We start from the raw sequence: 26,626 nt of genomic DNA, 5'->3' as shown, positions 1-26,626 counted from the left end.
TTACCACTTGGAAATTGTTTGTTTCACTTCGTTCCTTGTATAGCGTGATTTCATTTCTGATGAGAAAAAAACTGTAATAAAAAATTTTAAAAGTAAAAAAAACGCCTCTGCCACAATTTAAAGGTTTTCATTTGCTATTTGTGTTCCGCTTAAACAGCTATCAAGCTCTAAAGTAGCTGATAAGGTAGAACCTTTCGTTATTAAACAAACAAAACAGCCATGTCTTATTATACACACCTCTTATTATATGGATTCTGTGAAATACAACTGTGTTCAATAATTAAAATATGTTGTTGGAGGAATAGCGATAAAATCAAATCAATTTCAATAGTATCTAAAATATATTTTCAAAGAGATCTAATTTGAAAAGTGAAAAACTATCTGCCCATAGGGCGTCCCACTGTGCCATTCGATCAGCTGTCATTCGTAAAATATCAACAAACCGGCATCGTAAACAAAACGTGCACCAAAAACCGTCCCGTAATGCAACAAATTGTGCAACGTGCGTAATGCGTATTTGTGCACAACTTAATTTAAAATGTGGAGTTCTGTTTTACGCACCTTTGCTAATCGCCACAGCCAAACCGTGCTACCAGCTAGGCGTGTACTGCTGTTAGACACTGCACGGTATTCAAATCAACGTGTAGCTGTTCCATTACGAAGCAAGAAGCCCACATCCAGCAAACCAACGGTGAAGAGAAAAACACTTTCTTCAATTAGTTATCTTTTTAATAAAATAGTATTCGTCCATTTTTAGACACAATACTTCGTAGATAGCCGACATGTACGTACCGTTGGTGGCAGTGGTGGTGATGGATGTGTTTCCTTTCTACGTCTCTGGTGTAATGAAAATGCCGGTCCAGATGGTGGCGATGGTGGTAACGGTGGGCACGTAGTGCTGCAGGCATCGCAGGACGTTAAAGATTTAAATCACATTACCTCACTGCTCCGTGCGGACGACGGTGAACGAGGTGCCACTAAAGATTGTCACGGCAAAAACGCCAATCACACGGTGGTGAAAGTTCCAGTTGGAACGATCGTTAGAAATCCCCAAGGAAAGGTTGTTGGTGATCTGGACAACGAAGGCATGATGTTTGTGGCGGCTCGTGGTGGTGCCGGTGGAAAGGGAAACCATTTCTTCAAAAGTGATATCGAGCAAGCTCCACAGGTGGCAGAATTCGGTGCCACCGGAGAAGACACCGCGTACACGTTGGAACTTCGCAGTATGGCACATATCGGATTCATCGGATTACCAAACGCGGGAAAGAGTACACTGCTGCGTGCAATTAGTCGAGCACGTCCGAAAGTAGCCGCCTATCCATTTACCACCCTGAAACCCCACCTAGGTATGGTACAGTACGACGATTACGAGCAGATTGCAGTCGCGGATCTTCCCGGGTTGATTGAGGGTTCGCACAAAAACAAAGGTCTTGGCATACAGTTTCTTAAGCACGCTGAGCGTTGTAATGCGCTGCTGTTTGTGGTGGATGCATCCGCCGATGAACCGTGGATTCACTATCACACACTTATGCACGAGCTGAGTATGTTCAGCGAGGAACTGATTTCACGACCAAGGTTCATAATAGCGAACAAAATTGATCTTCCCGGCGCGGATCGGAATGTGAAAATGCTAGCCCATCACGTGGATGTACCGGTCATTCCAATCAGTGCCAAAATGGGTACCAATATTTCAGAGATGCTTCATGAAATACGAGTTATTTATGAATCGAATCGCGAAGAGAAGCAACCCACTGAATCTTCATCTGAAAAGAGTTAGATAAACCAAAACATAGATGCCTAGTGAGGAAATAATGTCTCTATTGTGTAATAAACGTTGATCTTTATTAAGCCCGAATAAGCGGATGCGTAGTTCGTGCGCAGAAAGATGAAAAAAAGAGTAAAAAATTACATGCTGAAATGCACTTGAGAGTTGTTGCTCGACCTTGCCCGCTGGAGAGCCGTAAAATGCATGACGTCGACATCTCATTAAGTTCTGTACTACCTGGATGTAAGCCTGGAGTTCCAGTTTTTACTCCAACTTCGAAGCAGCGAAAAGGCGTGCCAGCTCCAATATCTCATCAGCTTTATCGAAATTACCGCCAGATGCTTGGGCGGATTCGGGCTTTCCGCCACCCTTTCCGCCCATCACCGGTGCAATGTGCGAGATCCATTCGTTCGCCTTCAGTCCCTTCTCGACGGCCGATTTCGGCACGCTTGCCAAACAGAAGATCTTTTTCGACTCTTCGTCCACCGACACGAATAGTGCTGACTGTTCTGGATTTACCTTGCGCACCTCTTTCAAGGCAGAATCGAGCGCTTTCGTGTTGTTGAGGGCTTCCAGTCGCTGTACCATGAACGGAGCATCCCGATGAGCTTGCGAGAGTTCCTTCGCTTTCTCGACAACGCCACTAGCAACAGCGGCCTTCGCAGCACGTTCCTTATCATCGAGTGTCTTCTTGAACGCCTTCAGTACCGTGCGTAGTTCGTCCTTCTTTACGTACGGTATAGTCGCCTGCGACACATCGTCCGTTAGCTCGACGATTTTCTTCACGTGCTCCTTCGCTTCCTTCCCGTCCTTATCGCCCTCGATCGTGGCTTTCAGTTTGCTGACCTCCTGCTCTAAGAGTTCCGTCTTATTCAATGCTTTCAGTGCTTCCGGTCCGGTCAAGGCGACAATACGTCGAATACCCTTGGCGATGGCTTCCTCAGTTGTGATTACGAAATCCACCATATGGCCCGATTGATGTAGATGAGTGCCACCGCAGAATTCTACCGAATTGATTACGCCCGCTTCGCCGGTCGGGTCGGCTTCCAGCTGTTCCACCGGTACGCCGAACGAGATCACACGTACCGGATCCGGGTAAACCTCATCGAACACGGATCTCAGCCCACGGATCGTTTTGGCTACAGCCAGATTTGCTTCCTTCGCATATACCTGCACATTTCGCTTCACGACTTCGCGCGTCAATCGTTCGGCTTCGGCAACCTGTTCGATTGTCATCGCCGATTTGTTGGTGAAATCGAACCGAAGCTTCTCGGGGACTACCAAAGAACCTCGCTGATCCGTATCCTGTCCGAGCACCTTCAGCAACGAATGGTTCAGTGCGTGCGTAGCCGAATGATTCTTCATCGTCAACTGACGCCTCACGCTGTCCATGTGGCAGTGGACCTCGTCACCAACTCGCAACGTACCTTCGACGACTCCGATGTGCAGTATGTAGCCTCCCCGGTTGTACACGAGCGACACATTGAATTCGCTGCTCTCATCGTTCACTTTCACCAGATAGCCCTGGTCGTAGATCTGGCCACCACTTTCGGCGTAAAAGTTCGTACGATCCAGTATCACGCCACACTCCTGCCCGGCTTGCACCTCCTGCACAAAGGCATTATTGTGACGCAATGCCACAATCTTCCCTGAGCACGATTCGAACACATACTGCGCCAACGGATCGACCGACTCCGCCTTGTACCGGTACTTGAATGAATCATTCGTCGTCGGTACCTTACGCTCCTGCAGCTCCGAAATCGCGTACACATCCAGATCGATGGTGGCCGTTTTGTTCTTTTCCTTGCCCTGCGACACGATGTACGATTCGTGCTTTGCCTTTTCATACCCCTCCATGTCGATCGTCATCGCCTTCTCCTCCGCCATCAGTTGGGTTAGATCGATCGGGAAACCGTACGTATCGTACAACCGCCATGCGACATCGCCCGGTATTACTTTACTATCACCCAGCTTTGCGATCGTTCGGTTCAGCAGATTGCGTCCACGGGTCAGCGTCTTCAGGAACTGTTGCTCCTCCTCGTTAATCACGTGCTTAATATGCAACGGATCTTTTCGCACCTCCGGGAAAGTATCACCAAGCAGCAACACAACCGTATCGACGAGCGTCGCAAAAAATCCAGGCTTTGCGTTAAGTTTTTCCGTCGCATAGCGTACCGCACGGCGTAAAATGCGCCGCAACACGTACCCACGACCCGTATTGTCCGGGAACCCACCATCGGCAAGGGCGATCGTGATCGTACGAGCGTGATCGGCCAGCACACGGTACGCCATATCAACGCCGTCGGTATCATCCGTTCCCACGCGTCCCTGATAAGCCGGAGCACCCGTTCCCTTCTGGATCGCATCAAACAGCGGCACAAACACATCCGTATCGTAGTTAGACCGCTTGTCCTGAATTACCGACACCAACCGCTCGAAACCCATACCACAATCGATGTGTTTCTTGGGCAACAACTTCAACGAACCATCCTGCTCGCGGTTGTACTGAATGAACACCAAATTCCAGATCTCCAACACATCCGGATCGTCCATGTTTACTAGCTCGGGAACACTCCGACCTCCGATGCGATCAAAGTGCAGCTCGGAACACGGTCCACACGGCCCAGTCTCACCCATCTCCCAGAAGTTATCCTTCATACTTCCCGGCAGGATGTGTTCCTCCTTCACGCCCAACTTCAACCAAATCTCGCGACACTCCAAATCCGGTTCCAAACCCGACTCCGGATGTCCACCAAAGTACGTCACGTACAGCCGCTCTTTTGGTAGCTTCAACCGCTCCGTTAGCAACTCCCATGCCCAGGTACAGATCTCCTTCTTAAAGTAGTCCCCGAACGACCAGTTGCCCAACATCTCGAAGAACGTGTGGTGATACACATCCTTGCCGACGTCGTCCAGATCGTTGTGCTTGCCGCCGGCACGTATACACTTCTGCGTGTTGGCCGTCCGAACCCACCGTGCCATGTCGCTGTTCGGATCGACCGTGCCGAGAAAGATGGGCTTGAACTGGTTCATACCCGCATTAGCGAACAGTAGCGTCGGATCATCGAGCGGGATTACCGACGACGAGTGCACGTACAGATGTTCCTTCTCCTTGAAGAAGTTCAGGAAAATGCTCCGAATCTGCGAAGCGGTCAGCGAGGTATCCATGGTAGCACGACTAACAAAGTAGCTGCAAAGAAGTTTATAAAAATGGATCAAAACCAACCTATAAAAACCGGTTTGCACAGTGGGGCATATGCACATGAATGGTTGATAAATCAGTAGCGACAGTACTTTCACTTCTTCTGTATTCCGAACATGCAATGTGACACGCGTCCAAATGCGAGGTGTAGCATAGGGGGTTGTTTGCAGGTATGTACTCCCGTTTTACTTGCCTTAATAGCCTCTATTGTTTCATCAGCCACATTGATTTCGATTGCAATCTTGAATGATGTCACCTTTGGCGTACTTTTGCACAACTTCCCATCACTACTTACCGGTAAGATATAGAGTAAAACTACCGATGCAGTGTTTTCAGCCTAAAAATATGTCTCCCTAGGCAATGCGAATCACGATGAGCCGTTTCGCCGTAAGATCGGCCTTTATCCACGTTTTATTTTCCGGCACAAACACCACCAGGCGAACCGTGAAATGAAAAAAAAACAACCTCTGTGGCGCACTCTGTGCGCTCCCTGTGTCCATTGAATTGACATTTGGTTTGACAGTTTATTTTGCATTAAATTGAAAATGACATCTGGAAAAGGTTTTTTGCGTGTATTCTGCTGTGTTTAGAAAGGAATTAGCTATTCTTATTGAATTTTCAATACGTGATATTCGATTACTTCAGTAAATTTGATCGTTAGAACGCATTCTTCCTCTATTTCTGCCAAACACATGCATGCTCATGAGGAGCATGACCGCAGAGTACGGTATGAAATTATTTTCTTACGTTTTGCAGAGTATTTTTTTTTTAGTCTTTCCATTGAAACTTTGCCAAAAACTGTAACCTTAATCATGCCGCACAAATTCTATTCATTATTCATTATGCGATAATAAATATCACTAGAAATATGGTGCCACCAAGTGATATGACCGGTGGCATAACCCACTATCCACGCTTCAGAAGTTTGGGTTCCTAAACGCTAGCGTGTTGTCCTGCAGAAACGTAAACAATTCCAAATCCACCGGCTTTACCGCAAAAACAGACATCTTTTCAATTAAAACCCGCCCGACAAGTGTTCAGCGTGAGGTTATACCATATTTCTTGTGACCCCAGTACACCATAACAGTTGGCAAAGTGGCGGACGTACCGAAAATGAAGCTCATCGACTCGGTCGTGAGGAGCTTCAAAGTGGCGAAGGTATTCCGCGAGAACACGGACAAAATCAATGCGATCGACTTTTCTGCCAATGGCGAAATGTTGATATCGTGCAGCGAGGACGACCAAATCGTGCTGTACGATTGCGAGAAGGGTACCCAGATACGGACGGTGAACTCGAAAAAGTACGGCGTCGATCTGATACACTTTACACACGCCAACAACACGGCAATACACAGCTCGACCAAGGTGGACGATACGATCCGGTACCTGAGTTTGCATGACAACAAATACCTCCGGTACTTTCCTGGCCACACGAAGAAAGTGATCTCGCTGAATATTTCTCCTGTGGAGGATACGTTTCTGTCTGGTTCGCTTGACAAGACGCTCAGGTTGTGGGATCTCCGTTCGCCCAACTGTCAGGGCGTGATGCAGCTGAACGGCCGTCCGGTGGCGGCTTACGATCCGGAAGGGTTAATTTTTGCCGCAGGCGTTAATTCGGAAAGTATAAAGCTGTACGATTTACGCTCGTTCGACAAGGGACCGTTTGTGACGTTTAAACTGAACCAGGAGAAAGAATGTGACTGGACGGGGTTAAAGTTTTCACGTGACGGGAAAACGATTCTCATCAGTACGAATGGTTCCATTATCCGGTTAATTGATGCCTTCCATGGAACACCGCTGCAAACGTTCACAGGTAAATAAGACAACCGCCGCAAACTTTCATTAAATCCAAACAAATCACACAAAATCTCATTCTCTTTTTAGGGCATCTCAACAATAAGGGTATTCCTATCGAAGCCTCCTTCAGTCCGGACTCGCAATTTATATTCTCCGGCAGCACGGACGGACGCGTGCACGTGTGGAACGCAGACACCGGGTACAAAATATGCGTCCTAAACGGTGACCATCCCGGCCCAGTGCAGTGTGTACAGTTCAATCCGAAGTTTATGATGCTTGCGTCCGCCTGCACCAATATGGCATTCTGGTTGCCAACTGGAGAGGAATAATCGAAAGGATATTTTAAAGCAGACGGCAGGAACACAGTTTTAAAACAATATGCTATCAACAATACAACCTCGAACAGGACGATGTGAGACTTTTTGCGTCGATTAATGAAATCTTTAAACGAAACGGTACCCTTTAGTCGAAGGGTTCAGCCAGGTTCCATTTGTGTTCGGGAAAGCTGCACATTAGCTTGCGATATTGTAGATGCAGTACGGTTAAGAATCAGTCTAAATAAACTAAATAACTAACTTTCGATGTGCAGGTTGCACTTCGGAAATTCCCCAAGCGCGCGAGGTGACAGATAGCTTATTTTGAAAGTAAGCCCCTCTCCCGCTGGAGCAACCGCGAAAACGTCGCAAACGCTGTCAAAAGCTTCTTTCGCGCCCTCTTTTAACCGTCATTGCTGCTTTCGCACGTTTGCTCCTACGTAGAGTAGTGCCAAAATAATCCGAATCGAATAACTTGCAAGATTCAGCAATATGGCCTGGCCGTTCTTGTTGAATTAAAAAAAACTTGCAAGATTCCTTCGTTAGACAAATCACTCGGAGTATCTGTCATAGAAATATAGAACAGAAATCAAAATAGCAACTTACCCTACGTTTCCCATGCAACGCAGTCTGCTTAACGAACCATGTTTATTTCCATGAGGATTCGTAAATTTGAAGAGAGTTCTTTTTCGCATGGAATTGACGAATTATGCCGAAATAAACAAAACTGAATTTTGAAAAGGGTTTTTTTATATACTGTGGTAGACCATACATAGGACAACATAGACCTTAAACATAAATGCACCTAGAAGGTCTTACGAATATAGAACAGAAAGGGAATATATGAAGAAACATAAACAAAAGCGACAATCGTAAAAAAGGATAAATGCTTGAAGGATAGAACAAAAAACATATGTGTGCAACATAACTATCCGGTGTTAACAGGATATTGTGGTAATAAAATAAAACAAAACATGACCTAAGAGATGAACCACCAGCGATGTGGATTGCGAATAGGAAAAACCAGTCTCGAAAAATATTTGTATGCGCACTCACAGCAATAGGAAGCGGCATATCCAGAAAAAAATATCGTCGAAGACAGGATTTGCGTTCCTAAAACATGTGCAATTCCATTTTTTATTATAGACAGACTAAAGGAAATGTGTTATGAAGAACCATAACGCTATCGTCGCAATCAACGAATGTTCCTAAATAAATAAAGGCCATAAGAACCCTTTAAGAGCTAAACTTGGTGCAAAGCGTTTATTGAGGATGAAGATGAGAAAACCGTAGAAGAGAAAATTGCGATCAACTTCACCAATACCAGTAGGAAACATATCCTCAAACGCACACTATAACAAAACCAGGAAATAAGAAACATTTCTTTCAAAAACAACATCCTTTTACATTTGAAAACAGAGTGATCGATTCCGTTTTGGGATTCGAGAATGATGCACTTGGCTCGATGAGTTTAGTATCTGGTTAGGAATTGGTTGTAATTATCAAGGACTTAAGAACGGATGTGTATTCGTTTTGCCTTTGCGCTTAGTCTTCTCTGAAGTAATCCCTTGAAAGTTACAATTAATTCTAGTCTTGAAAATGGGATCACGTTTCGAGATAGCAAAAGGTTTTGTTTCTGTGAAAAATAGTGGTGCCCGCAATCACTCTTTTGTGTCTGACCGATGTACTGAGACTTAAATTGTTTTTTTTCTTTTTTTTCAGATTGTTGACAATTCTGTTGGCTATCCGAACTTTACATGAATCGGCATAACATTGCTGCTAAACAGCAGGTTACGAAAACGGACTTTTCAAAATGTTGCCCTCTGGGAACGTGCAGCCGAAAGAGCTGTCAAAATTGGGTAAAAAAAACGTGTCAGCAACGCCTCCGCAATCAAAACAAAACAAGAATTCGTATTTTTCGTGAGTTGAACCATTTTTGCTTGCTAAGCAATATCTAGTGACACCAATTTTCTACATAAATTGGTTGCTTACGTAGGTTTTGTCGGTCTTAAACTATTTGTAAGTAGTTAAACATTTCCTATTAGCATTCGTATTATCTGACACTGGAATCTGCACATATCCTTCGGTGTTGACATGGTCGATGGTCGGCTAAACGACGGAAGCGGTTTTATTTTTTCGATTCCAGCACCTTTATCACACACCACGCAATCAAGATGATAGACTACAGTGCCGCCGAAGAGGAGATGGACCGCGAAATCAATAGCTGGGGGTACACGATGAACGCGACCGATTACATGAGCGGCTTGCGGAACCTGCACTCGACAGCGAACTTTGCCAGCAGTGGTATCGGCATGGGCCGGGGACGTGGAGCTGTCGACATATCACGCAAGAGGCTGGATGAAATCCGACTGGCGGCTAGAATCAATCGACTGGAAGCACACAACAACCCAATGGGACATTTACCGACAACCGAAGAAACGCTCGCCAAAGATGTAGGACCGGAAATTGTGGCGGGTTTGCGTTCGATCGGAATTCTGAGCTCGGACGATCAACTGAACAAAAAAACAACTTCGCGCAATGTGCCACACTGCCGGGAAGATGTACGCATCGATCGAAATGTGCCCCTGATTTTAAATGGCGACGTATTCCGTGCCCATGCTCATGCCAACGATGGATTTGACGGGGAATTACCACCACAGCCGAAGGTGGTATTTGATCCGTCTAAACCGTTAGAAGAGCAGTTTTCAACGATCGAAGAATTCCGAACCCAGCCAGAACCGGAAATTGTTGAGGAGGAAGTGAAAACACCCAAACAGAAAAAAACCAATGCTGGAGCAAAAAAAGGAAAGAAACAAAAATGGACAAAGGTTCCATTATGCGATTTCCTCAGCCCTCCTGGCCATAGTGATAGGAATGGTGGACGCCCACCGTTACCGGTAAATAGTATGTACGAAGGTCGTGCTCTCTATGGTATCGAGGGAAAACGAATACTATAGCAACGATATGATTGGACCAGCTTAGCTACTTCTTTGGAACTAAAATTATCGAAATGTTGAAATTTCAACAAAAGACCCAGAGAGTGTGTACAGCTATTTAAAGATCGAATTTGATGTAGGTTATTAGAAGCAATGAGGTAGTTGTGTTAAGATTTTTATTAATGTGACCGTCAGCAATAATGGCCGGTAGGATGTGTGTATCCCAATGGGTTAAGAGCATAGTTGTAGAGCCCAGTGACAGATCGGGCGGTAGGTGAAGTAGGAGAAAGCCTAGGGTCTTGTACAAAGCTCTTTGAAGAAATTTATTATGCAGGGCAAAGTATGTAAATTGTGATTGTTAAATGTAAAGGGTGTGGGCGGTACACTTTTTTAAATTTGTCCGTCTACTACCCTATGCCTTCTGAAAATAGTGACCTCACCTACCATTTCGCTCAGGACCTACAGCGAGCATGATCCGCCATTGGCGTCTGCTTTATTCCCTCCTCCTTTTCTGTGCCTTTAATAAACGATTATTATATTTAGCCTCGAGATTTTAACACCACTACTCGATCGAGATTATTGTTAACACCACTACTTGAGTGTTCAAATTCGTAACTATTCGTGACACCAAAAGGAGAACTGGATGGGTTAGACAGAAGGGGGTGGGTCTCCAGGAAGATTTCTCCGGAGGCCCCTTGGGCTTCGAAGCCCCCTCTAGCATACGCAGAAGGTTGTAGAGGCGCTTGTTGTGCCCATTTCTGTCATAATTCATACACTTTTTCCTTCTAAACTGCTTTTCCAAGGACCTCCTATACGGCGAGGTCCCGGCCACCTACTCCGCCTACCGATGGATCCGACACTGCTCATAACAGGAGAATACTTCTTTCTTCTGAACCTTTCCAGAAGTTGCTAGTAGCTGTTTTTGTTTCTTTGATGGTGTCGTAGATCGGGTCTTAAGTCCAGCATAAAAAAAAGATGTAATTGATACAAAACAGAATTTAAGAACCAATATAGCTTCAATAGTGGCGGATAGTTGAACTATAATGTCAAGATTCTAATTTTGAAACCACTTTGTAAACAACTCTATGTTTCATCCAGAAACATCTCTTCCTTATATTTTTTGTCGTCGTGAATAAAGCACCTCTATTCTGCTGTTCGTACTGTCGACTAAATTTATTATAGAATTGTTGTACCTTGTAGCTCATCCATTACACTTAAACGTTGTTTTAAGCATTAAAATAAATATGTAAAATTCCGCTCTTAAAAGTCCGCCTGCTCACACCCTGCTAGACCTGCGTTCCTCTATCACAGCCCAGTCTAACGAACGTTCCGCATTGCTGGTTGTGGGGTATAGTTTTGTTCTAGGTCTTCATGCAAGGCGTACCGGCTGCAAGACGTCGCATGAAGTGATTGTAGTCGTCAGAAAGATAATCCAGTGGTTGATTCTACTCGTTACGAAGCGAACATTCAAATTTCTAAAGATTTGCAGACAAACGGTTTACACCTGGAGGGAGTACTAATGACAATATAGCTAAGCTCCTAAACCTAAACACCTTACGCATTCTTCTCTCCCAAAGACGACGATACGGGTGTGCCCTCGTTTTGCAAAAAAAAAAGAAGAGTTCCTTTCCAATCGACGGACAGCCTTAAACGTATTTTACTTTACTTTCAAAATACTAAAATCTTTCCATGCTTAACGTCCATTTTTGGATGTGCTTACAGTTAGTGCTCGTTAGCGCCTCGGTGCGCGTTTGGCCGGGAGTCATATAATGAGTATAGTTCGATTGTCTGCCTAGAGAGCTGGTCTGCCCATCATCGCTGCCCTTAACACTTGTCCTTCTTGCAGTCGATCACATTGTTGCTGATCTCGGTCGCGTTCGGCGGACCCTTCTCGTACAGGTAGGTGACGGGCCACAGTTCGGCCGGTGCGGTTACACCGTCCAAATGTCTCAATCCTCCCGGCTTCGGTGGTGGCTGATAGATTTCACCCTTTTTATTCTTGTTTTGATAACCCGAATCGTGCTGTTTCTTGGGGAAGTACTTATCGCTGCACTTGCGCCACTGATCTGGGGCATCACCCACGAAGCACCTGCGAATGCGGGGAGTAGAAGTTCGGGATTGTTAGCGAAAATGCGCAGGGGTTTTGAAGTTCTGGAACCATTTCACTCCATGCGGTGCATGCCATGCACATTGACAAGGTAGACTCGATGTGGGGAGCAATTTTTGACACAAGGTTACGTATATTATGGTTCGAAACATTGAAACACACGAACAAGGGTGAGTTGTACGACACGGAACACGGAACATGGATAGAAAAGAAACGTTGGACATTACACCGAAACCGAGCGGACGCTTGTCGTGGTGCGCTTGTATGCTGTTTACAACCGCATCGGTCTATAATCCCATCCCACACTGAGGCATGAGATTTGCTTACCATGGATAGTCGAACCCTCGCGAGTAGCCGCAAGGGTGTTCGGCCTTACAGCAATAATCCCATGAACCAATCTCACCACCCTCTATCTCGCAGGAGTAAAATCCTGTGATCTTGTTTCGCTCGCATTTGGTACCGTAGCGGCAGGGTTTTCCCGAGACGGTATACTGACGCCAACTTCCATCACCTTGGGAGGTCCGACAAAACACAATGAACAGAGAGGGGTAAGTGTCACGATCGTTATGCTTAATGTGTAGTACGAAATGAGTGTTTTTTTCTTGTGGGTGATTGATTGATGGTGTGTCTGAATGTGATGGATGGGTTTTCTCGCGGGACGATACGCAGGGACCAGGAGCAGTGATGAGCACACCATGAGATGAGATGAGACACGAGCATTAACAGAGCGGTCTAGGCTAGGGTAAGTAGTACGCACTAGGCATGAACTTTTGATGGATGAAATATCTGGTATACGGTTAGACATAAGCTTGGACCTTTCTCAGCTAGGGTAGCACTATGCTAATGATTAAGCAACTATTGGAGCGAGTCTGCTCCGGAGACCTCAGCAGATGTATGTAACTAATAGTAATTCTAGTACGCTGCCATCATGGGATGAGTGCTTGATGATGCTCGGATGTTAGCGAAAAAAACCTATGTCCCTTTCATCCGGATGTACCGAGTGGGGCAGTGTTCGAGGTGCTGCTGGTATATCTACCAGCAGGTCGCGACGATCGAGCGAGATCACTCTCAACCACACCGGTACGGTTTACCGAACTTCCGGGAAGCAGAATGATGAAGCTGGAATTGGTAGAGTTAGTGGTCGAAGTAGTGCTTTCGAAGGATCGATTTGCAGTGGTAGTGAGCGAGGTGGTGGAGGTGTTGCTATTCTTGTGGTGGTCGTCCTTGTGCTGGTCGCTAGTGGTATTGGTGGTGGTGGTGGTGTCGATTTTGGTGCGTTTGAAACCACCAGTCCGACCGTTACGGCCGCCATTACCCGGTTCACGAAGGACGTCAATTCGGCGATCATGATTCATTCGGGTACCACCGCTAATGGTCGTAATCTTATCGCGGCACGTATAGTCGAACGGGTTCCAGGCGAACAACCAAAAGTCGCGATCGTTCGTGTGCGCATAGTGCACGCCCAGCTTCAGTTCGCTCTGGTCCAGATCCGACATCTCACAATTGTATGTTGACGCTTGCGAGCTGGTAGGAAAGGAAAAGCGATAGACGTTATTGAGGAGAGTGATGGAAAAATAACAAGAGTACATTTGGCACCGACGGAGAGTGCCGCTAAGTACTTATTAATTGCTTTGTAGCGCTAAAATTCGTACCAGGTTGATGACACTTACCTGAAACTAAATGAAAGACACTTGAAATGGGTAGCCTCGCGCAAGCGTACGCACTCATTTTTGCAATCCAGCTCCGTGTTCACCGAGGTAACCTTCTTGATCGCTGAGGAAAGTAGCTTTGCCGGTGATCCATAGCCCAGATAGCAGACTGTAATGAGCAGTTTTGTGGTAAATAAGCTTTTCAGACGATCTCTCTGACAAACAGTTACTTACACTTCTTATTGTGCTTATCGTCGATGATGGGCTGTATCTCACAACCCTGCCCATAGCTGGCGCGTTCAAACACATCGAAGCTTTCATCCGGCACCAGATGCCGATCCTTGTCCATGTCGCGCACGGGCCAATCCGAAAGCTGACAGTTGTCGATCACCGCATTGATCGCGTTCGGTCCAAAGCTGTACGTAAACGCACGGCAGGTGAACTTGGACGCCTTAATACACTCCAGCTCGCACTCGCCGATGGATCGAACGGTGAGTGAGTCGCGTACGATCGATTTGAAGAATCGTGCCGAATCAATCACACGTATGAAGCACTCTGAAAGTTGGATAAAGTTTCATGAGAAGAATATCCACGTGCCTCATTAAACTCAATTGCTTACGCGCGTTATAGTCTCTCCTGGGATGGTTGAGCTCCGGATGGCAGGTCTTGGCATCATCGCTCATCGAGTAGATGTCGTAATCACGGTCCGGTTCCAGATCGGCGTAAAAGTCCAGCAAATTGAACGGCCGGTCACAGAGCAGACAGTTCTCGCGGGATACAGCCGAGTAGCGGTAGCTGAATGTGTGACACCGGAACCGTGTCTCCGAGTAGCACATTCGTTCGCACTCGATCACCGTCGGTGTGTTCAGTGCGTACTTCACCACGCCTTTGTGCAGACGGAAACCTTCGCTCGATTTAACAGAGCACTCTTCGTGGCTCGGTCGCCGGATCCACTGCTGACCGAAACCGGGCCGATGTTCCACGTACGGATGTACATGGTGGTCCTCCTCATAACCGTACTTACTGCCACCGTAACTCCAAACATTGTTATCATCAAAGTGATGATCGTTTCGCAGCTCAAAGTAGTTAAACGAAGGACTGTCGTAACGTTTGATCTCGTTCCGTAGGCCCCAATAGTCCGAAATCGATTTGTACGAATCGACGTTGAACGAAGGTCCGTACGAGCCACCGTAAATGCCACCATTCTTATGAATGTTTTGCCCGATCAGGTACGGTATGAAGGTGTTTGGTTTGCTACCGTACTGTTGGACCGTGGAAACGTGCGAAGCTGGTGGAGCTGGAGGCGCCGGCGGTGGATCTCGATCCTCGTATGGATGTCGTGGACGATGAGCTGGCCGGATATCTTCGTGGTGGAGTGGTCTCGGATATTCAGGACGGGTTTCATACGGCTTGAAGAAGCTATGATCTAGCGTGCCGTAACGATCGATCTCGCTACCATACTGTGGTTTGTAAGATAGCGCAGGACGATACGAATCCAACGGTACTGGTGGCGGTGGTGGAGGATAATAGCTCGAAGAGGGACTGTAGCGTTCGAATTCTGGTCGGTTGGAGTACATCGGTGGTCGGTACTTATCGATGGCCGTGATGACCGGTTTGTAACGGTGATCCTCTTCGTAAGGATGTTGCTCCGAAGGATATGGCTTATAGCTCTCTGGATGATGTGGACGGTACGTGGTCGGTCGCACAAATTCCAACGCTGGTCGGAAGGGTTTGGCTATGCAGTCCTTACAACTTGGCCGACAGTTCGCAGTTGCGCTGCGATCGCGCTCATAATAATCATAGTCTGGATCACGGATTAAGTTTGAATCTCGCTGATGTGGGCTGGAGTACAGATCGATCTGAGACAGCGGCTGATCGATCAGCTCACAATCACCCTGTCCACGCCCGGTAGGATCCAATCTGCGGCAAATAGGATTAGTAGGGACCCTTAAACTCCATGCAACAGTTCATTAGTGATGTTGTCCAGTAACTCACCGATAGTTGAATCCTTCGCATGAGAAACGCCTCTCATCGCCACATTCTCGCTGACAGTCCTCCACACGTTCGCAGATGAGTGTTCTTCTTACCCAGTGTGGAGCGACACGCTTTCCAGCCAGCACACGGCGATAGCAAGCTGTGGAAAGAAAGACGAATGAAAATTGGGCTGTTTCATTACCTTTATCCCCATGATCATCTTCATTTGAGGCCAAATGTGGCTTATCTTAAGCCTAGAACTATACAGCAGAAGCTGTGTGAAGAGTGATCATGTATGATCATAAGCAATCATCATCATCATTAATAACTATCACCATTACATCAAGCAGTGCCGATGGAAACCGCTGACGGAAGAAGATGAGCATGGACCGAGATGCTTCAATCGTCAGGCAGAGCGTTGGGCGCCTGCTTTTAGGTCACCCCGTGCGGTTCGGTAATTCATGGCCAAGATCACCATCAGCGGTCGGGCATTGTAAAACGCATTGTATTCGCCAAGCATCCAAACAATGAACATAACATGAACACAGACAGCGAGATAAAGCGTTACCTGTTGCTGTGATGTGATTAAATAGTGGGGAGTCCTACTGTCTCTGTCCAAAAAACATGACCTCATCATAGAAGATACTAGTCTACAAGACATTAAATGGCAAACACGGAAACGCAGGCCTCTATCGCCTGCCTGGCAGGAAGTGACTGGACTTCCTTTCGTCGTTTGGGGTGTGAGATTCGAATGATTTTAAATATGATTTGTGTGGCAGCTACCGTACACCGTGGCACGCTTTGATGCGGTCTGGAGATGCTGCTGGGACGATTAAATATTCCACCACCCTGCCCGCCCGCAAATGTCATTTCGCCTTTCGTAGATTTCTTGAAAGTTGCGAAACCTGGTGCCGCGTCATGGATCGTTGGTGGCCCTCCTCAGATAGGGCTCAACTTTGTTGCAGAGATTTTTTGTTTTGTTTTTGGCTCTAGTGTTCTTTACTTCAGCTATGTGCAGATTGTAAGAATTTATTGGACACTACTATTTGACTGCGGTGACTTCTAGGGGTTGCACGCGACTCACATCGCACCTGTCGCAATAGGACTGTCGTGCAAATTGGCGAAACATGGTGCATTTTCGCTGCAACAATGCTTGGCGCTTGGTTTCGTAGCATTGCATCGCTAGCAGACCGAAGCCCACATACAATAGGCGTATTGAATTTGTGTGCCGTACGTTACTCATGTAAACGTATCTCCCTTGCGTGCGGGAGCGTTTTGTTTGGACCGATTTTTGGTACCACCAGAGTTCGCTGTTCTGGGCGGATTGGTTGGTTTTTCATCGTTTCGGGCCAACCAACGTTCTTGCGCGATCGATTGTTTTTGTGCATCTTGTCAAGCTTTGATGGGTGTATGTGAATGAGTATGCGGTTTTCTGGCATGTCACTGACCATTCTTTCTTTGGGAACGAACGGTAGTGGGATTTGCAAATAATCAGCCAATCAATCAAAACAATCTCGCGCATCGTTTACACGGATTTTTATGACGATTTCAACACCTTAACTCTCTACGCTGCAAGGCGGGATTGTATGGAGCTGCATGAAATGGTAGATGTACAATTAGGCTTTTCTTGTTTATCAGTAACGTTCCTTTGTTGTATTGTTTGTGGGCAAACGCTGCGCTTTTTATTGATCAGCTTGAGGTTTGAGCACACGCATTTTAGCCGAACATTAATAGTTTGCTCATCTGTTGGACTATTTTGAGGAATTTTAAGTATTTTATATTTGAAGTTTCTCGTTTCAAATTTCGCACAGCTGTACTAATGCACTAAACAACATCAGTAAGCCGTAAGCTGACAGTTCTATTATTAAAAAACACTAATGCACTAAAGATTTATCTTTGACAGATTTAAACAATCGCAGAGATCGCATTAGGAATATGATTAAAACCTGAAGAGGACCACCTTTTTAAACTAAAAAAAAAAAAATTATTAGCTCTGGGAAGGTGATGAATGAATGTTAACGATGAATTTGGTACATTGTAGCATTTTTTTCCCTCAAGTTAACTTTAGAATCTAGTCGGGCTTTAAACTATTGGGAAGATGTAGGCTTGAAGATTTAAACGTATTAATCATTCGTTTATTAGAGATTTTGGTAGACGACACTAGGCTCAGACCATTTGTTATGTGTTGGTTAAAAGTACAGCATTATGTAATGTTAAACATTGGTGCATTGCTTATTTCCCATACTAGATAAGAGATTTAAATGTAGTATTGGTATACTTAGATAACATTGTCTATTACTTTTCTCAATGCTATTTGATTGAAGATTTGTAGCATATTGTAAAATAATGAAATTGAACATGTGAATTACACTGTAAATAATAATAGGAGTCAAAAACAAATGAAATTGATAAGTTATGAATTAATTTTTCAAGTCATAAGATTTAATATTAAATTGAATCACATTTTTTGTAAAGAGTTATGGATGTTTGAGAATTTAAGATTAAACTAAACATGAAAGCTCTGAGGATTCTTGCTGATATATAGAATTGTAAATGTAGCTTCATTCTACAAAACATGTATAAAACCCCACAATGGTCATGAATGCTAGATAAGATTTCAAGACTAATGCACGTGATCAAGAAAAAAAAACTCCCAAGAAAACTATTAAACCCCTCAGCACAGGGAGCAGATACGTAACCTTTAGCATCTTCCACAATGATGATCGTTGACGTAATGTAGGCTGGTATCAACCCCGATAAGCTGATGCAGATTATCAGCGCCTTCGAAACGCCAAACACCATTATCACAAATCGACGGTAACGCGATCGACACTAAAACGGCTTGCAACGATCACGCTCACGGTTTACTCTTGCACCAGCTGCACTTCACGGCACCGCACATTTGCATACGCACTGCGATTAACTCAAAACTCAAAGCTCTGTCTGGACTCTGTCGCAAATAATACCCAAGCACGACACAGTATGATTAAGCATGAAGCACCAATCGATAGGATTAATTTGATCGCTATTGTAGCGATAAGCGATAGAAACAACTTCACTTCTAGCAAATGGTTGGCTTCGTATTGTACAAAGTGCACTAGATACGCTTTATGTTCGATACAGCGTGTTGCATTGCAGCGTTTAATATCCGGTGCACATCCACTGAAATAAACACGCTATCGGGCTTGATCTAGTAACCTACACGTCCCTTCGCTGCAATAATAGGAACCGATGCGAACGTCTCCACCGTTCATACGAAACTGCCAGCACCTTTGCGGTGTCGAGTGAAGTTTAGGATTTTCGCGAAGCGAATCTGGCAAAAAAAAAAATAACGCCACTGCTAGCAAATCACAACCGGCAGCTTCTCTTCCCATTTTGGCGCAATGGGGGTGCAGCTCAGTGTGGTGGAAAGCGTTGGATGCCTTCGCCAAATCGTGCCCACCCGTGTGGTGGGGATCGAATCGTTTCAATCGTTCGAGTTTTTACTCGTGTTACTTTGCTCAGGTTCCCACCAGCTGCTGGAAAATTGTACGCTCAAGCACTGGGAGCTTTTTTGACAGCTTTCAAAGTAGAAGGCATACATTGGTGGCATGGCGCGAAAGAGAGATGTCTAAACTCACGAGCATGTTTTGGTGTGTTAATTAAATTTGTACCAAAACCCACCAAGGCAAACACTTTTGTTGTGAACGTGAACCATTTTCATTCAGTTCGTGCGTGAATCTCTCCACTCGCTCATCTGAAGGTCTTTGCCGAATCGGTTCGGTTAACCGTAAATTTAAATTTTCCTGTTGTACTCAAAACCGAATCCAAGTTATGCATGTTGTTCTGTTTTTTTACCTCTTTGTTTTTACTGGAGAACATTGGAACAGAACCATGGAGACATTGAATATTTAATTAGCTGGAGGCACACTCTAGTGAACTCGTTAATAGTTTGGACAACGAAAAACGAAATAAATTCTAGTGTGAAATGTACCGAAGCTTGAACCATAATGCGACGACGTCAATTCGCAACGTAATAGTACGATACGCCAAGTCAGCATGACATGTCAGGTTTAGACCTCAGGTGTTTCGAGTCGTGTTTTTGGAAATCGATTACCATTATAGATGTTAGTCCAAAGACGTATCGTAGGTAGGTATAGACGTAGGTGATCAAGCAGCCATAATTTGTAATCTACTGAAGAATTTGTACAATAAAATTTTGGCTTCGACTCCAAATTGGTTGAGATTCTTTTTGTTCCAATATTAAATTGGTAAAATGTACTTAACCTTTAAACCTGTATACTAAATACTTTCTACTGAGTAATGTTCAAATGGCCACATTAATATTGATGTTGTAGTGAGAGCTTCAAAGCACGGAGATTAAAAAACATAATATCGATATAACCACATGTCAGCAGCTTTAGCGCAGCTTCACAGCGCATGCCTAAGCGGGCCGGATGCCCTGTCGCCCTCAAAACTCTTCCACAACACACCCTCCCATGGTGCATGCGCGCGCGTAAAGTGTGCGTGCTGGTAATGAAAACACGAGGAAGATACCCATCTGTATCGGAACTGCCAGAGGTTAATGATTGTGAGTGTGTGCCTCATTTCGATCATGCCCGGTAGGGTAAAGAGCAGCTAAATTATGCTAATTTGCACTATTTTTGGGTGAAGGTCTATTGTTTTGTCTCACCATCTAAGCTTGATACGTTACGGGGTTGCTTTTTTGTGGCCAAAAAACCTGTCAGAACATTTCAACATGGGCCAAGCATTTGTCAGATCGGTTGGATGTGCTTGTATATGTGGCTAGTTTTCTGGTACCAAAAATTGCAGGTCATCTATCCCACTTTTTGGTGTGATTTTTATTCTCCCGGATAGGATGTGTATTGTCTTATAACATTGCCGGACATAAAGTTTATCAACCTTAAAAGTGGTATTTTTTCGTTTTATGTGTACTTCCTTCAATTGAAATCTAATAGAGTCATTTGACTACCCCCTACGTATAACGACCCTTTGTAGACAAAACCCTTGGAAATAGAAGGAAGTGGTGCACATGAAACAAAGAACATTACACGCTTCATGCGTGCCTTGCCCGGATGGTCGTTGGACAAAATCCACAAAGAGAGTACCATCTCCTGGAGCTAGAAGAAGTACGAAATCGTCTAAATTTTCCGGTTCACACAGAGCGTCGCTTGGTTAGTGGGTGTTTCGTAAGTGAAACCACCGGCATCACGCTGCACTGACGGCGGTGGCTGCCTTAATGAACGAACCCAAACAGCCGAGAGTGTGAGAGAACCAACTTCTATTTCTATTGCGAGAAAAGCTAACTGCAACAAGAGAGAAAAGCGAAACATCTGTACGCTAACGGTAAGAATTCAGATTTATGTCCTACACAACTCATAAAGTCGTCAAACACTACCACCGAACGGTCGACTGTTGTAGGAAACAGCGAGATCAAACCGCTGTGGGAATAAGTGGTCGGTCCTCACCACGTTAATAACGTAATAGTATCATCCGACCAGTGATGAAAGTTAGCAAAACGTTACACGGTATTGGGTGTCTCGTAATATGTCTGGACAGTGCTGATGATATCACGAAGAAGGAAGTACACGAGTTCACGAGTGTCTCAATTCATCAGTATATCACTTTCGTTGTATTTGTAGACATTTTTAGGTTTTTTTAAACTATTTTAAAGTATTACGGAATAGTTTTAGGTATTCCGGTGTGTTTAGTACATTTTGAACAAAGAAAAATCTATACATTTTTGCAGGTTTTCGTAATACTTCCTCTTAGATAAAAATATCGTTGTCGCATAAAAATATCGGGAGGTCTCCCAATAAGCAATCCGAATTCCAAATAAAACATTATCCATATTGTCACCCATAATTTCTTTTGTGATCTACATCCAACATTTGCTTACAACGGTAGCCTGTGTGCACTATTCCACAAAATAATTATGTCATAATTGAATGGACGTGTTCTTCCTGTCTCGAACGAAATCGCACCTCTCTTTCCTTTCACTGCACTTTTTCAGGTGTTTAGTCTGGTCTAATTTTCGCCTTTCATAGTGCATCGAGTAAAGGGTGTGAACCCTTTTCAACCGACCCTAGAGTAATTACGGTGCTTAATGACAATGAAATGGTTTCTATCCGTGTGTTAGTGTAGTACTGAAGTAGCTGACACATTGGACCAGTGTGGTGCCCTTGGTCCGTTTGATGTACCACACATTTGCTGGAGTATTGTCGTAGAACTTTCCGTTTCAGGTGTGCCTAATAAGCATGGCGTCATCGTATGGAAGGGAAGGAGATTTAAACGATCGCACAAACACGGCTAATTTGATAAAGATCTTCAACCCCATCAAAGTTTAAGAATCGAAGCACATAAAATTAAATTCATGACATTTTAGCTATATTTTACAAAATAACGATTAATATATTTAAAAAGAGTCATTCATAATTATATTATTAGCTCGTTAAACAATCATGAATGATGTAAATTTTAAACTGCTCTGTCGAACAGGGTTTATTGAAACTACTGCATCGGATCTGGTAATGAACTGAATGCTCGCTTGAAACGGCCCTTTCAAATTCGCTTCCGTTTGATCCAATTTTCCGTCCCGTTGCAACGGATTACTTCGTGTGTATTTTTGCACCCGATCTGCATATGTGAACCGATCGAGTAGTACACATCGACACCTCACGCTATATCTATAGCATGAGATGCAAACATTCATCAAACTATGCCCCACCGGTAACGCGAGTAGATAAAGTGCCTGCGGTCACGCCAACCACCGTGTGCACTATGGCGCGACAAATGTCACTTGGATGGATGAGATGTTCAACCACGTGGTGGCGGTCGATGCGGTTTAGTTTGTAAAAACGGGGAAAAAATACAAGAAGTACTTATAAAAGTGAGTAACCGGTATGGTTGAGTGCATTTTAAGCGATGTTCAGCCGAACAGAACGCAAGTGTTTGGTAATTATTCTGCCCGGTCTATGCACCTACAGCACGGCTTAATAATTGTGCAATCGCAGTGTCATGTTCTTTGAATGCTGTGTGAGTAGGAATGGTTTTTTTTTGTTTGGTTTTGGAAGAATTCTAGAATAAGATGGGATGAATACGCCAAATGGATCTCAATGTTTGAATGGATTACTCACGGCGTTTGGTGATGGTCGGTGGGTGTAGATCGAGTTTATCTTCGTGCACGTTGTATCCTGCTCCGTTCGAAGGTCCCGACTGGATTGGTGGAGCAGGCGCTGGTCGAACGATCCCATATCCAGAGGGACCGGTACTAGGTCCTTGTGCGGATGGACGTACAGGTTGTCCACCATAACCGCTTGATCCTGGTGATGAAGGTCGATGTTGTGGGTTACTATCGCCACCGTAACCACTTGGACGTTGAGGTCCCGGATTGTTGGAACCACCATTATAACTGCTGCCACCATTCGAGCTAGGCCGTTGAATACCTCCATATCCTGACCCGGCAGGTCCTGCTGATAGTGTGCTTCCAGAAGATGTAGACGGTCTACTAAAGCTTGTGCCACCGTACTCGGGCCTTAGGTAATTGTTATCCAGTGTCGGTACATTTTGTGCGTAAATCTCCGGAAATCCATTCTTATCGTTCGGCAAGGGATAGTGCGTTTCGTACAACATTGGAAACTGGTACGGATAGTTGCCAGGTTTCGCGGGACCAGTACCACCGTACGTGGGCCGATAGTCGGGTGGGTATTTTGTGGGTGCTTCGCGATCGGGCATCGTTGCACCGGTTTGAGTCGGAGGCAATCGTTCGCCCGTGGCTAGATTATACTGTGGTCCAGCGGCTGTACTTGTCGGAATGTATGGACTGCCACCGGTCGGATTGGAGTGATCCTTCGTACTATAGAACTCTTCGGCTGGAGCCGTCGTTTCCGGCAGTGTTTCACCGTTAGTTTGACCATAAGTCGTTCCTGGGGCTGTAGTACCGTATTCGCTGGTTGGTCTTGACGTGTCCACGAATCCCCCATTTGCGGTGGTTGGTGCCTCGATACCCGCAGATGATACAGGAGGTCCAAAAATTGGTGGACCGGGGCGATCAATTATGCTCGGAGGAGGAAAAGCACCGCCACTGGGTGGTTGTGGAGCGGATGGTAGTGGTTGTGGAGGTGGTTGTCGTTGTGGACCTCCACCTGGTTGTAGTTCACCAGAGGGGAAGCTACCCAGGCCTAAAAGAAACCGTATCGTTTAATTAGTGTTTGATTTGCATGCTTTAAAATAAATTTTTAATTTTTATATTCTTCTTTCATTTAATTTTGAACTGTTTCAAATTGTTATATTTTTAACAGTTTGAGAAGCTTTCATTTACCACTAATCGTTTAGCTTACCTCCCGGTTTGGGTGGTGGGTTTGTGGGCCCATCTAAAAAACAGTTGTATTTGCGTGCGTACAGATCAAAGTCCGGATCGAAGATGGTTCCGACCGGGCGCGATTTAGTTGCGTCAATTGTGTTCGCCGACAGCTGGCACGTACCATTGCCTCGACCGGAAATTCTATCATTGGAAAACGCACAGAGTACAACAAGTACATAATTAAGCAAAGATTAGGTAATGCGCGAAGTTTACACTTCACTTACCCAAAGGCAAACGTTTGGCATTCCTTGTCGTTGAGGCAGAGCGTTTCGCAGATCTTCAGCGAGTTGGTGTCCGAGTTCCGGAACGTTTTCTCGAACGGCAGCATCGCACCGAGCGCTATCCGCTCGAAACAATCTATAATTAAGCCGGGGAGAAGTACGGAATATGTGTTGGTATGAGAACGAAATGGTTGTAATTAGCTTGTCTAAGTGCATGCGTGAGCAATTAAAATTCTTCGATAATCGATCCGAAACGTGGGTCATCCATTCGCGTTGGAAGAAAAAATAAAACAAAATAGGTTAATGGTGATTTTAGCTAACAGCCACTAAAGGGACACGACCGCTGTAACAAGCGGGTAGAAACGATATGCAAACAAGTAGTCGTTTAATCGTCTAAACTTAAACACACCTACTAAAAAAAACTTATCGACGCACATTCCCTTCGGACCTTTTTGATTCCAGCCGGATCGGCCAACACATTATTATGCAATCGAATTGAATTCTCGTTCCGATCATTGTTCACCTGCCACCGACGCTACCGGATGTCCGCCATTGTTAGGGCGCCCGCAACGACGGGGCGCACACGCCAAACGCACTCGTAACTGCTCGTCATGCTTTTAGGGAGGGTGTTAGATGTAGTGCGGGGTTGTATTAAATGCGTACCAAAACGTACTGAGCGCGCACGGTAAATCCGGCGCGAGAGTTAATGAATCAGAACGGTATACAAATACGTCGCGCGACACAGACCGATACGGGTGCATCGTCAAAAAGTGAAAGTGATCAGAGGACGCGCTCTATTTTGTAATGGGTGTATTGTGTTTACCATTCTGGCTGCCAATTACATTGTACACAAAGTGTCAACAATGTTTAGCCATAGAACATTCGTCATAAGAGTGATTTTTTAGGCGTTTTTTCTTAACAACAGTGTTAGTAAAATTAAAAACTAAGAGAAGAAGTCTCTTAAGCAAGTCGGTCTAAAACAAATTCTTTAGTATCTGTTTGCGTTTAAAAAACGTTTCACTTTGTGTTTGGTTGTTTTACTGAAAAAAAAAATACTAGAAAACACTAATAAAACATTATTCTACAAGATTTAAACAATACTATCTGAATACAGTAACTACCAATGTCTAAGACGGTTAAGTATTAATTTGACTAATCCAGAATGCAGTTTACTAAGCAATTAACAGAATGACTGATTGGCGTGCTTCAGTAGGTGTCTTCAAAAACTCACACTACGTCAAAAACATGATGTAAAAAGATGTAGAACACTGATGAGGTCATAAGGTTTATATATTCGATCGCTTCCCGAAGTTTCAACATTAGAAGCTTTCTTCAAGTCTTAGTTCTCTAGCATCTCTGAAGATCATATGTTCAAATAAATAATTGAACATTCGGTTTGGTTCATAGGACAGATTTGTGGCTGCAACGACGGATTCTACGATTTGGGTCACCTTCTATGGTTCTTCGTTTAGTAGGAGACTGCAGGAGGCTCCTTATTGGACGCTGTAGGGACAAAGTATAGGAAGATCCCTTGAAATGCCGATTCGCGATGAACTGGGGAGCTCAGTTGTGTCCATTCTTAGAGTGATTTTTGAAGTGCGAATGTTTTGCCTAAATGACCCTCTTTGCTATCTTTGCCATTCCAGTGCTTTTGTGAGTTAGTGCAACGAAATGCCCACAATATCAGAATGTAGCCGACTTACCATGCTGTGGCTGTACGAGCCGATTATCGATTTGGATTGCAGTGGCGAAAGTCACCGCTAGCAGAAGCAATCGCAGCTGATAGCCGACGATGATCGCTACTTTCCTTTCCATTTCCGTCATACCGTTTGTGCTGATTCGTCTGTGCTTCGACGATGATAATGAGGCAGGCCAAAATTGGGATCAACCAGTCCTCCTCACATGCCACGCACTACCACACACACACACACACCTGCTTACATAGACCAACTTTTTTTTCTGGCTACCCAAATGTCTCACGGGTTTAACTTGGTTGGGATGTTGGTGCCGCTTTGGGCGTTCCTAGATTGTTTCTAGCACACGATGAGTGTTTTTTTTCGATAGTTCTTTCTGCGATTTCACAACTAGTGGGACCGCCACAAAGTCGCGAACTTTCCTGTCCGCGAGGCCCTTATTCGATGTAAAAGAGGATTTAATTGCTTCCTTTCGGTGCGGAACGTTTCCTTCCCTGCTGCGTGTTGGAAATCGGTTCCAGCCCCATTAATCTTACTATCGAGATGCTCGCACGTGAAAACTGTCCACGGAAAGCTTTCTTTTGAAGTAAAAAAAATGGTAAAAT

General features: G+C 44.9%; 5 protein-coding genes across 5 annotated transcripts; 3 read left to right on the top strand and 2 right to left on the bottom strand.

The window, feature by feature from the left end:
* The first annotated feature begins 538 nt into the window (after nt 1-538).
* On the top strand, nt 539-1,777 carry LOC128712518 (mitochondrial ribosome-associated GTPase 2). Its single transcript, XM_053807411.1, has 2 exons — nt 539-691; nt 758-1,777. Exons 1-2 carry the CDS (start codon nt 539-541, stop codon nt 1,775-1,777), a joined length of 1,173 nt encoding a protein of 390 aa, XP_053663386.1.
* Nucleotides 1,778-2,029: 252 nt separating this feature from the next.
* Nucleotides 2,030-4,933, bottom strand: LOC128715858 (alanine--tRNA ligase, cytoplasmic). Its single transcript, XM_053810775.1, has one exon. It carries the CDS (start codon nt 4,931-4,933, stop codon nt 2,030-2,032), a length of 2,904 nt encoding a protein of 967 aa, XP_053666750.1.
* A 1,147-nt stretch (nt 4,934-6,080) lies between these two features.
* Nucleotides 6,081-7,093, top strand: LOC128712338 (WD repeat-containing protein 82). The gene is made up of 2 exons (XM_053807234.1): nt 6,081-6,780; nt 6,852-7,093. Exons 1-2 carry the CDS (start codon nt 6,081-6,083, stop codon nt 7,091-7,093), a joined length of 942 nt encoding a protein of 313 aa, XP_053663209.1.
* A 2,159-nt stretch (nt 7,094-9,252) lies between these two features.
* LOC128715131 (uncharacterized) lies at nt 9,253-10,035 on the top strand. Its single transcript, XM_053810012.1, has one exon. The coding sequence runs from the start codon at nt 9,253-9,255 to the stop codon at nt 10,033-10,035; it is 783 nt and encodes a 260-aa protein (XP_053665987.1).
* Nucleotides 10,036-11,838: 1,803 nt separating this feature from the next.
* On the bottom strand, nt 11,839-26,151 carry LOC128711269 (uncharacterized). Its single transcript, XM_053806137.1, has 11 exons — nt 26,031-26,151; nt 24,331-24,463; nt 24,084-24,247; nt 22,881-23,924; nt 15,766-15,904; nt 14,390-15,690; nt 14,005-14,325; nt 13,792-13,939; nt 13,437-13,645; nt 12,449-12,632; nt 11,839-12,103 (listed from the first exon to the last, which is right to left on the bottom strand). Exons 1-11 carry the CDS (start codon nt 26,149-26,151, stop codon nt 11,839-11,841), a joined length of 4,029 nt encoding a protein of 1,342 aa, XP_053662112.1.
* Between the last annotated feature and the right edge of the window lie 475 nt (nt 26,152-26,626).

Source organism: Anopheles marshallii, chromosome 3, assembly GCF_943734725.1.
Source record: "Anopheles marshallii chromosome 3, idAnoMarsDA_429_01, whole genome shotgun sequence".
Classification (NCBI taxonomy): domain Eukaryota; kingdom Metazoa; phylum Arthropoda; class Insecta; order Diptera; family Culicidae; genus Anopheles; species Anopheles marshallii.
Note: the sequence above shows the minus strand (reverse complement) of the source record. Positions and strands in the feature narration are given on the sequence as shown.